Below are 12,897 nucleotides of genomic sequence, written 5' to 3'. Positions count from 1 at the left end.
TGATACATGACCCTGAGAAGGGGAACAGGATGAGGTGTGGGCTCATTTTCTATAATTAATCCCCATTAATTGTATTAACTCTACCCTTATCTGCAGTAAAGCCCTGGAGTCCCCATGTGATGAGATTTCCCTTTTCACTCTAGTTGAAGTCTCCTGGCAGGATCCATATGGTGGCAAATGGCTTTTGCAGTTGAAACTGCTTAGGCAGCAAGAGGAACAGCTTCTCACAGTCTTGGAGAAAATGTTTGCCTTTAATAATAATGGAAAAAATTCCTCCGCTTCTAATTTTTTGCCAAAAGTAAGTGGAATCAAGCTCAATTGACTTGCTGTTACTAACTATATCCATATATTCAAAATGTCTACACATCCGCATATTCATGAAAGAAATGTTAACATCATGGGTTTTCAGGACGACACTCTAGACAGTTGACTTGAGAAAACTTCCAATCAAACATATATTTGAAAATAAATGCAAAAGAATTTTTTACTGCTGATACTAGCTATCGAGAGGAGTGTTGAATCCATTTTCTTTAACAACCTATTGATTGGACTTAGAAGGTGAAACTGATGCCTTCTCTGGATCTCTTTCATAATAGCAGAAGGGCAATTTAAACATTATTATAAGATGCCCTTGAAACTCAAAGTTATATCTCTAAATGCTTTATATTTATTCAAAAATCTGTGAATAAATTCAAGTTCGAATTGGTAGATATACATACAAAAAAAAACTGGTATAAGAGAAAGTCAAAAAACTTGATTTTAAAATGTGATTCATTTCTTAAGTATATAAAACTATGTATTCCTGCATTTTTTAATGTACTTTTTACAATGACAGAACTACTCTATGTCTGTGTTGTCTAAAATGGTAGTCAGTAGCTATATGAGGCTACTAAGCTCTTTAAATGTAGCAAATGCAACTGAGGAATTGCATTTAAAATTTTTATTTATTTTTACTTTATTTAAATTTAAATAGTCACGTGTGTCTAGTGGCTACGGAATTGAATAGCACAAAGCAAGTCTCATAGTGGTTTCCCTGGGGGAGAGGGGGAATAAAGTATTTATAAAATATTGTCACCTGTACCACATTCCTGTGAGACAACATGAATCAGTATCAACTACTTTATTTTATATGAAGAAATTGATTCTTTGGCAAAACATGAACAAAGTATGCTTACCCCAGCCCAGGGATCTTTTAATTAATCCACAGATGTAATTTTCCAGATGAAAATAATAATAGTTACTGTTATCAAAGTATAAAACATTCATGGTGATGGGTAAATCCCATTGTGATTTTTACACACTTAAAAGAAAGTTTTAACTTGTGTGCTAACTGATACTAAATATTTCTGGGACTTGAAGGATTAAAATGACTATAAAAATTTACCAGGAGACTCTGCTGCAGTTTTGAGGGAAGCCCTCTACAGATCTGGGATTCTTTCTCTGTGCAGCTACCTTCTCGCTTCCCCTGTCCTGTGAGCTCTAACCCCTTCAGTATTCCCAGACTCTTGGCTCTGTTGCCTCAGATCAGGAAGTCTGGGTTCCCCCTCCCTGCATTGTGTCTTAGAAATCTTCTAAGGGCCATGAAACTGAATAGAGTTTTATCCAGTTTTCATGACCACATTCCCTATAGGTGAATGACTCTGAACAAGTCATCCTGCTTGTCTGAGTCTACCATACCTGTATGCTAGACACCAGTAATTTCATGGCTATTCAGAAACTGTTTGAAAGAGGGTTTACTGGTGACCAGTTGCACCTGAGGATTTTGCCCTCACTGACTGACTGTCCTGGTCACTCTGGGAATTGCAAACAGCCCTTTGGATGACTACCCGGACCTCAGTGTTGCCAAGAAATTAAGGTGGTGTTTCTAATTCTTCCCCGTCTCCTTACCGTTAATGCTTTCCAATGGGATTCCATGCTGATGGTAATGTGGGGCTACTTGTTCATTTTTTTTTTTTGATGACTTTAGTTTTTCTTTTTTAAAAAAATGTTAACAGCAGGAAGGTTCTGTAAGAAGCGGCAACTCCGGAAACTTCTGCCAAATGACAGAAACTCGTGGGAAAATTCTGAGCTAGTTTTTCGTTTTAGCTCTACAAAGGACAAATGTAGTTTTTGTCAAATTTGAGGCCAGTTTGATGTGGAGTACTAATGACTGCCTCAGCTGCTCTTTGATGCAGATCACAGTAATGACTTAGGAGAAATCACATCATTTCCTTCAACAGCAGAGAAGTGATTATTCTCAAGGATGGAGAAAATGCAAAGATTGAGGTTAGAAAGGTTAGCATAAAGCTGGTTAATTATTTTCTGTTTTGGATTTTTAAATTTCTTGGAATCTTTTCTTTTCTTCTAACATTTTGCCAAGACAAAAAGAATCTGTCTTCAGTTCAAACCATGATATTTCCCCAAGGAACACTGTGTTCTGAAGGAGCTGCCAGCACAGCGAAAGGGAATGAGTACAGGGTCCTGCTGAGTGGCTTTGTGGCAGACCAGGGGCTGCCAAGGGGAGCGTTCTCTCCGCAGGACGTCAGCCTATTTCCAGCGCTGGCCTGAGTGAGAGCAGAAACCAGTTTCCTGGGACTATCTGCATGCTCTGCAGGAGGAGCAGGCCATATGTGTGTCTGGAAAAGAAACCCAGAACTAATTAAGAGGAAGAGCTTCTTTCCTCCTCTAGCTCTCATCTAGCCTTGCACATTGATTGGCCCAATCACATTCTAACTTCTGTCCAAAGAACTGACTTTTTCCTGGACTCAGCCTGTGTCTTATGAACAATATTGGCCAGATTGTCATCCTTGCTCATATATCCTGCCATTACTGGAAGGAGTTTTCTGAAGGTGGACATTGCATTCACCCATCACTGCCTTTCATAGACATCACCCTTGACCTCAAGCTAAGTAATTCTACATTAAAAGCATCTGAGCCTTGAGATCCCTTTTTCTATATAATCATTCCAAACTACCTTTTAACAATTTTTTTTGAATGAAAGAAATGGTAGAGGCCTTGCCATATTTCTATATGAAGGCTGCATTGGCTTAACAAAAAAAAAAGCAAATGCCTCTTGAGTTCATGAGATTTTATTGTGCATCTTATTTTGCTAGCATTTGAATGTTGATACCCTGCTCATGCTGGCCTCAGGAGATGGTGCCACATGCCCCTGTGTGGATCCTAAGGATGTTAGAACACAAGAGACAAGTGCTAGAAAATTCAAGGACTTTGTAGAGTTTGGCGGCAAGATCCTGGACTGGTCATCAGACCCACGTTCTAGTCTGTCTCTGTATCTAACTACTGTGGTACTGTGAGGCCATTTAACATTGGGGGCTAGGTTGACTAATATCTCAAATCAGGCTTAAAATGGGCTTAGAATGGAAAGTTCATCCAGCTCTGACATTCTGCAACCCTAAGGACTTTATTAAATGGCATTGGAAGAGCCAGAGCATATTAAATTTTATTTACATGAAATGAACAAGGCTGTAAATTCTAAAGAGTACTCCATTTTGTAATTTGCTTTTTTAATAAACAATTTTTTAATTATATAATACATTTTGGACTTTAAAACATTTTATCTCAAGTAGAATCTACATTTTGTAGCTCTTTTATTCTCATGGAGATGCGAAATAATATAACTAATGTTATAGGGTAAAATTATAAACATGGTAACCCTCATAGACTTTCTACTCACCTCTCTTACAAAAGAGATCCTATAATTAAATTACCTGCTCCACTTCCTCTTTGTTAAGGTCATAAAGAGGAAATTCTTCTCCCTGGAAGAGATACTAAGAGGCTAAATATAATAACAGCCTGAGTGAGAAGAAGGGAAGAAGTTTGCTTTGTGGGAGGAGAGTTGGAAGTACTTAATCAACTGCATGGTATGAGGAAAATGACTAGAAGTTTGAAAGAACATTTTAGTAAGTTTGTTGTGGGCTAATTATGGATCTCTCAAAAACATAAAGATAAAATTTACTTATTAATTCTATGTGGCTCTCATAGCAAATTATATGATGCTAAGATTTTAGAGGATGGTCATGCTAAATGAAAATTAGAGATCTAATTTCAATTAGCTTTTAAATCTTTTCAGGCTCAAACAAGGCCCTGCTGTCCTTGGTTTTCTTTTCTCTCTACCCACTCCCCTGACAAACATTTATTAAGTTCTTTTAGATGCTAGATATGCAAGGATGGGTACAATATAGGCCTTCTCCTAAAAGAGATCCCCAACAGACTCACCTGTTGTAGCTGTGGGTGGATGTCAGGCTGGGCTATCTCTGGCCTGTAGGCTTGGAAGGATTGAATTGAGACTATATTCGGCTACAATTTATCTGGTAACATTATTCCCCATCTCTTCTAATTGACCCTGTTTCAAATTCATCCTCTTCTTGAATCACTTTCTTTTCAACTCTGGTTATATACTGCCAATGGAATCCAGATCATTCCCAGTCTAACACTAGTTTTATCATATGAGAGAATGAGAAAGCATAATCACATAATACCAAGTCCCTAAAAGTAAAATTCTTCATTTAAAGCATGATAAATCAGGGTCCAAAAACCACTAGAATGAGCTGCAAGAACTTATATCTAGTGCTATCTCCTTTTCATAGCAGTGATATTTGAAAAAAAGGACTATGATTAATTCCTTCTTTCAATCAATAATTTTTGAATACCTCTAGATGTAAAGGTCCTATTTTAAGATTATTTAAACACACATCAATACTTAAACATTGCATTATTTTCTTTATACTTATGTTTCAGTATTTTTTATTAATAAAAATCTAACTTTATCAAAAATGACTTCAGGGCTTAAACAAATGAAAGGTGTCTTTTTCTTGTGTAATAGAGCAGCTTCTCAATGAAGTCCAAGAATCAGGCTCAGTCTGTCTTCCTGCTCTACCATCCATGGTCATTTCCAACTGACCACAGCATGGCTGCTGCACATCCAGGAAAAAAAGAAATGAGAAAGGAAAACAGGCTTTCTTTGACACACTTTATTCCAGAAGGGATAACCAACATCGTTGTACCTAAAATCCTTTGACCAGAACAGTGTCACATGACCTCTCCCAGTTGCAAGGGAGTCTAGGAAAGTAACTACTTTCTGGCCTCTGTAACAGAGGCAAGCAATGGAAAATGGTATAGGATTGGGTGTCCAATTAGATAACCTATGATGCCTGCCAGAGTGACTTCTCACATATATATAACAATGAATGCAATTTACAGCTGCATTCCTCCCCTGCAGGCTGCTAGATGGTTTCACAATAACATACAAAGATTACAAAGGCAAAAAGCTTTCTAAATTATAAAATGCTTTTTGAATGTTATCTTAAAGTATATTTAAATGATTAATTGAATTTTCACCTTCCAAGGAATATTATGAAAACATTATCTCTTGCTTTGATTCCATACTTGCTATATCAGAAATATAAACTCTCAACTAATAAGAAAGCATTATTTTCTCTTTTCTGTAATCATTCTTAATAATCATAGGCACTTGTTCTAGGTCACCCTGGGTGAACTTTTCCCTTTCTATCTCCAGCTATTCTGTTGTCTTCACATTTATCTCTTTGTATCTGAGAGTAGGAGCTGTACCTGAATTATAAACAGGAGGAAACTGCCAATTCACTAGCTGGTTATGTATTCTTATTCCTTTATCTACTGCACATTTTGTCCTAGCATTGATTTACTGCATTGAGTAGTTGCATCCAGACAGCTACATGCCAATCATGTCTACCCTAATTACTCATTATGAGCTTTAGGATACCATACAACTCACTAATGAGCACATTATAATGCTGGCCAGTGCCAATTAGATGATAATCGTGTGCACTCCTTTATTTACAGTCTATCCATTTAAATTAATTGGGCATTTAACTGAACATAGTGTGAAAAAAATTAGAATGGGGTTTCAAAGTTTGTTTAAGTTACTTTCATCTGCCATCTCTTACAGGTAGGTGAGATTATTCAGTTGATCTGGAAATTTAAAGCAAATACAAATAGACATAATGCTTATGTTGTAATGGCACACATGCATATGTAAATCTATCTCAAAATGTGTTTGAAAACAACAACCAAATTTGCAACTTTTTAATCTCCACTAACCTCCTTATGTGACTTGATTACAAAGAGATTCTAAATGCATAAGTGATATTAATAAACACAACCATTAGTTGGAAATACAAGGTGGGATCCTAAACCAACCTCATGAGAATGTTCTGATACTTTCTTAGGATAGGAAACTTACATTTAGTTCATGAATAAATGTTGGTAAAGTATACCTAATTTTAATCCTATGGATTTTTCTCTTTCAGGATATAGTATCAAAATATTCCAGGATCTACATTTTTAAATTAGTGTATAATTGTCAAAATTGCATTCATAAATGCACCACTAAATTCAAAGTGTCTTTTCATTGAAATGATTTCCTAAAAGCACATGTAGAGTAACTATATGAAAAATAATTTCTAGACAAAAGAATCTAGAGGCTAACTCTTCTATTTTTTTTCTTAAATAGTAATATTTCTGGTTTATGGGCATCTGCTTCCATATACATTTGAGATGCACCAAATGACTGATATTTTCCTCCAAAAATAAGTTAGAAAATGTGCTATTCCAATTATTCATAAGAATTGTTTATAGAAAAAATCATAAATGATTCTAAACTTTCTGAAAGTGAAACTAAAGTTTAGGAAAGAGGACCCCAGGAGAATTAGATAATATGCCAGCTTTTAAAGTTATAGTATGTCACACAAAGCAATCTTACTTCTTTCCCTTTTGTCAACTAAATTCAACAAAGTGAATCAAAATAAAATGAATGACATAAAGAATATTAACCACTCTGATAAGAGCCAACATGATTCTATTTGTAACTTCTGACTTCATGAGTCTGATTCTACCTAGCTCTCTTATTAATCCAAATAGGCACTACGATCTTTGCCTAAACAAGTTTTCCAAAGTTTCTGAGTACAGTGTAAGGACATGTTTCAAGGGAAAAGCTGGGCTCATCTTTTTATAAGACTCGAATTGTCATGGAACAACTGAGGGTCAGACCAGAAAATCCATGAACCTGTCTGTCTGATGGAGTACCCTCTAGTCATAAGTCGTTGCTGAGAGCTTGACATGTGGCGAGTCTGAGCTAAGATACTCAGTAAGTGTAAATACACATCAATGTTTGAATATTTAACATGATAAAGTAATTTAAAATATTACTAATTTTTATATTGATTACATGTTATGGTGATAATATTTGGGATATATCAGGTTAAATAAAATATATTATTAAGATTAATTTTACCTTTTTCTTTCTCTTTCTTTAATGTAAGTAGAAAATATTAAATTACATATGTGGCTCACATTAGTGGCCCATATTACATTTCGATTGGAAAGCACTGTTCGATCCTAATGGGAAAAATGTATATTTCTCAATTTTATTGTCTTGGATCTGAAAAATGATGGGTTCACAAAAAAAAAAGAAAAAAACTCCTCTGTGCTTGAGTTCATTCACTCGAATACTTCTTGCTAACTCCCATGCGGTATGGGGACTGGCTCCTGTATGGAGAAAACACTGGGCGATGCCTGAGCAGCTGCTGGACATCGGCTTTTCACACACTGGACCTAGTTTCTTTCATTTTCTATATAGACACTTAAAACTAAATTATTTTCGAAGGTCATTAGAAAGTAGCTTGGATCTCAATGTATGACAATGTGTGTAAAAGTACAGTATCATCATTTCTCCTTAAAAAAAATAACTCACGGCACTGCTGTAATTGGTGCATCATCTTTGTGTGAAGTTCTTGAGTCAGGTCAACTGACGGGGGCTCCTGTGGTGACTAGTTTGTAGTAGGCTCCTTTCTGGGCCATCAGTTCTTTATGGGTCCCCTTTTCAATCACTATACCCTGTGACACAACTGCAATGATATTCGAGTTCTGGATGGTGGACAAACGATGGGCAATGATAATGCAGGTCCGACCTTCTCTGGCTTTGTCCAAGGCAACCTGCACCGTCTGCAAAGAAAAGATTATAAGTTGATGTAAACACACATGCTTGTTCCCTGGTTCACCATTGCAAGAATTGGGTTTAATACCACCTGAGTAACATTGCTATACTCAGGAGTTGAACCCAAAGGCTTAACATAAGAGAAATATTTGCTGCATGCAATGCATCAAAGGTTTGAATTGCAGTCCACAGACTGAGAAATTTCAGTGAAGCCAGAACGAACGAAACCATGAAGTCATGTAATTTTAAAATACCTGATGGCCTAGGTTGCTAAAGTGAAACCAAGGAAACAAGGTAAGGAAGCAGTCATTAGTCATTCCTGATTTTTTACTTCATTGAGGATATTTTAACTTTCTCCAAAAGGGAGTCCTGATTTTTAAGGAGTTAATAAATGGTAAATTTTATTTTTTATGTTTTGCTCAATTGCTCTTCCTTTCATGCAAACTGCCCATCAGATACCACCTCTTACCTAGTGTTTTATGCTGCCTACCTGCTCTGCCACATAACTTTGGAACTATAAAATATAATGCCCAACAGATGATCTGAATTATTTTACTCTACTTAAGAAAGCTAATTATCTGCCCTTTAAAAAATATCACTAACCCTAGAGGATCTTAAAAATAGTTTTTATTTTAAAATTAATTTTTTTATTTGAAGCAATTCTATTTTAAATCACCTTTTCTAGATTATTGTCTTTTGGCTCTACAAAGTGTGGATAATTTCTACTGTTAATGAATCAGAAAACCAAAAATAGTACCATTTTATAAAGACAGATATTACAGCAAAAGATTCATTTATAATAATCTAAGACTTTAGAAAAATCAATACATACCTTTTCACTTTCTGTGTCTAAGGCAGAAGTAGCTTCATCTAGTAGCAAGATTTTAGGATCACGAACGATGGCCCGAGCAATAGCAATGCGCTGTTTCTCTCCTCGAGAGAGCTGAGACCCCTGGGACCCAACGTTAGTATCATATTTCTGCAAAAAAGTATGTTAAGTGTGAAAACCAGAAGTAGCCATTGCTCCTATGCTGTTGGAGCCCACATTAATGATCCCTCTGTAAATTTAAACAATTTGTGTTTTGAAATTGGGATAGTGAATGAGTCCTTCTATATCAGATGTCAGTCCCTTTAGATATATAAAAAAAAATATGCAGCTTGTGACCTTTTGTGTTGGGAAACAAGGCAACTTTATATTTCCTTCTCTGCATTCCTTTTGGTTTTGTATTTTTTATCTCTTTCTCTCTGTGTATGAGATCTTCACTGATTCATGATTCCTTGATTTCCAAACCCTGTGTGGAAGATCTTTCCAAGATAAAATAATCCTAATAATGAAAGAAATGTTCTCGACCAGTCGCCTTTTGAGGAGGCGCCATTGCAAAACACAAGCCTAGGTTCGAATCTCCACTCTCCTGCTAACTAGCTCTGTGATCATGGACAAATTATTTAAATTTGTTTAAGGTACAAACTAGTCCAAAAAATGCAGATATTAATAACAAGTTCACATATTTGTTGTGAGTTTTAGATGAAATTATGAAGAAAAAATTCCTAGCTAGGTGTCTGGCATGACTACATAAAAAATAATTAGCCTTCGTGGACTATTTGCTGTGCATCAGGTATTGTACTAACTACTCTAGAGAGATTATCATTTAATATTCACATAAATCATTTTCTCCCTATATTACAGATTACAAAACTTAGGCATAGACAGGTAAGAAAATTGTGTAGAGACAAACAAATAAAAAGCAGCAACAGTGAAATCTAAATCGAAGTGTGTCTAGTTTTTGAGCCCTTGGCCTTGACCACTATTCTATCTGCCTTCCATTACAAGGTCTTCTCTGCCTCCCTTGCCTCCTGACAAATGTTTAATTAAGCTGAGGTTCATAATAACTTACTTTGTCCTTGTGAAGAGAAAGTGCTCAGTGAAAGGTATTATAGGTAAGTTTATGTGAGAAAGAGGCAATAAACCAACTCTAAATCAGTATCTCCTATAAAATAAGCAGGTGCTCAACAAAGATTTATAGAATAAAAGAATCTTCCAGGGGGCAAGCAAGCTTTGCTTTTCATTTAGGATGCAGCAAAGGGTAATTTCCACATGCTTATGGATTTGGCTTCCCAAATTAGAAGAAGACCAAGAGCCTATGACTTAGGAGCTTTTGTGAAGAAAACAAAGAAAAAAGCCCAGCGCGAACACCACAGAATTTATAAACATAATTAATCACTTACAAAGAAAAGCTATTTCCCTGTGGTATTTCAAAGAAGTGAAAAGGGTTAAATATAATATTTGGTTCTTAAGAATCAGTTTCCATGTCTTAATCTTTTTTTTTACAAGAGACTCTAGGTAGATGAAAAAACTCAGAGTTGATATTATGCTAACTAAGTTCAAACTTGACTCTGGAAAAGTGAGATGTACTAGGGAAGATATGACTTACCCCACCACATATGACATGTAATAAAATTGTAATGATGACAGTAATAACAGCAGCAGCTTTCTTTTTGAAGCTATTATGTATCTTCTTTCATTTTAATGCTATTTTTTGCATTTTACAGATGATCGAGTCCCAGAAAAGATCAGTAATTGTCCCAAAATTACACAGTAGTAAGTGGCAGAGCCTGGATTTGAACCAATGTCTACTCCAAATCTCAGGACTTCTTTCACTATGCTGAGCTGATACTCAATGTATCACTGATTTATATATCACAAGCTCTACAGCATCCTTTGCATTCGATAATATAATACTTCCCCAAAGTGAGGAATATGTTGATGAAGGACATTTATTTTGTTTAAAAGACTGAGATAATCCCCAGGCATTGGGAAATAAATTATGTAATAAATTTGACCTTCTCTTTGAGCCCAAATCATAATACTCTTTGGTCATTCTACCTCTCTCCATCCCCACCTCCCATAGCGAACCACTCTGAGTTGGTGCTCACCTCGGGGAGTGACATGACAAAGTCATGCAGCTGAGCCTGCTTTGCGGCTTCTATGACTTTTTCCATGGGAATTTCTTTGGTGTTGTCCCCGTACTTGATATTGTCCATTATGCTACAGGCAAACAGCACTGGCTCCTGGGAAACAATCCCAATGTTCGAGCGGAGAAACTCGACATTTATCTTTTTGCTGTCATGTCCATCTATCATCTGCCAACAGAGATGACAACCAAGACATTGAGTTTCAGATTTCCAGCAGCGAGGAAAGTTCATATTCTATAACCAGTGTTATGTAGGACATTTGCTTTGTTTAAGAGACAACGGTCCCAGGACACTTGGAAATAGATTATATTGCAATTGACCTTTGGAGGTGGTGTCTGTCAGGAATAGTGTCAAAGTTATGATCAGACTATGGTTTTATTTGTTTGTTTTTCAAACTCTAGCAGTACGAGTGGTAGAAATGAGAAAAGCACTCAGGACAGTATATTGTTAAAAAAATATTTTCCCCTTATACTTTGGTGCAGCATATGCTCTACAACAGGGGTCCTAGACCAACGGTTCCAATCTGTGGCCTGTTAGGCCACAGGCCACAGCCACACAGCAGGAGGTGAGCAGCGGGCAAGCAAGCAAGCAAAGCTTCATCTGTATTTGCAGCGGCTCCCCAGTGCTAGCATCACCATCTCAACTCCACCTCAGATCATCAGGCATTAGATTCTCATAGGAGCACTGGTCCCTGGTGCCAAAAAGGTTTGGGATCGCTGCTCACAAGCTTGCAGAATTACTCCATTTTGAGACTCCCTGGGTTATGAAAAGGGTTTTCTATGTAAAGCTACTAGGCAATATGAGAATGAAAACTGTTTCTTTGATTTTACTGACAATAACTTCTGAATAACTGAGATGATAAACCAAAGTAAGAAAGTACATTTATTCACTTGGTCAATCAACAAATATATATTGAAATCCCCACCACAAGGCACTATGTAGCAATCTTTTCTCTACTAAATAAAGAAAATGTAATTTCTGTGTTCTAGGAACTCACAGCCTCGTTAGGCAGTTACGTATAGGAACTCAAATACCTACCATTTGAGCTGATTCACTTAAAAGCCCTAGAACAGTAAAGGTACAGTATGTCTAACATACTACTGTAAAGTATTTAGCCCTACAATTTCAGAAAAAAATATTACATCAAATAGTGTGAACATATTATATTTTAGATAATTTCTTGGCAATGAAAAAAGCAAAGAAGAAAAACTATAGTGCATTCATCAACAACAATTAGCTTTCGCTTATCTTCTCCTACTCATTTTCCATAGTAATATAGTGTATAGTCTGCAAAACACAATTTAATACTTAAATACTGAAAGCGTTTGCTAACTATTGTATATGTGTTAGTATAGGAAGCTCCTACAAGACAGAAGATATACTTCACACTCCTTAGAACCTCCCCTAGGGCCTAATGTAGTACTGTACATCATAGGTATCCAATTAAATGTTGGAAAGTTTGAATACCTGCATTTGGTAGCTTCCTTAAGGGCAAAGAGGATTTTTTTTTAATTGTGTAAAAGGTGGTGTTATTTTTCTACTGAAAAATGTTCGTAGAAATGTTTTATAATAATATAACAAAATATATCATATCTATGAAAGGTAAGGAATCACATTGATTTCTTCATGGGCATTGCTTTCTACCTCTGACCAGAACATTCACTGAGCAAATTCAGAGAAATATACTTAATATATGTGTTAATCTTGAAGAGGTCAAACATGAAGGATTCAGGTCTCTGCATATCATGCAGTTTGCAATCTACCTGGGCGGTAGACATGATAAATCTGACGTTTGAGAAACTGGGTCCTCTCCTTTGTAGAGATCAGACCCCTAGTGCAATGTGCTTTCTAGGTTCATCAGTCACCTAATCCTTTCAAAAAATTAAAAATCTTTATACCTACAATTAAAATTAAATTATAGTCAACTCTTACTTCTTATTTTTATAATTTCC

At 36.1% G+C, this 12,897-nt stretch overlaps 1 protein-coding gene across 5 annotated transcripts in view; it reads right to left on the bottom strand.

Moving 5' to 3' along the window:
* Positions 1-1,943: 1,943 nt before the first annotated feature.
* Positions 1,944-12,897, bottom strand: part of ABCB11 (ATP binding cassette subfamily B member 11) — an 84,186-nt gene continuing 73,232 nt past the window's right edge. For all 5 annotated transcript variants that reach the window (XM_016165411.2, XM_016165413.2, XM_036236799.1 and 2 more), the window contains 3 exons: positions 10,907-11,113; positions 8,805-8,951; positions 1,944-7,980 (listed from right to left, as the gene is read on the bottom strand). In XM_016165411.2, the coding sequence (XP_016020897.2) occupies positions 7,780-7,980; positions 8,805-8,951; positions 10,907-11,113 (555 nt within the window). In that variant the 3' untranslated portion in view covers positions 1,944-7,779. The remainder of the gene's footprint in view (positions 7,981-8,804; positions 8,952-10,906; positions 11,114-12,897) is intronic.

The sequence above is a fragment of the Rousettus aegyptiacus genome, unplaced genomic scaffold, assembly GCF_014176215.1.
Source record: "Rousettus aegyptiacus isolate mRouAeg1 unplaced genomic scaffold, mRouAeg1.p scaffold_m13_p_2, whole genome shotgun sequence".
Lineage (NCBI taxonomy): Eukaryota > Metazoa > Chordata > Mammalia > Chiroptera > Pteropodidae > Rousettus > Rousettus aegyptiacus.
The sequence above is the reverse complement of the archived record's forward strand: the minus strand, read 5'-3'. Positions and strand labels throughout refer to the sequence as shown.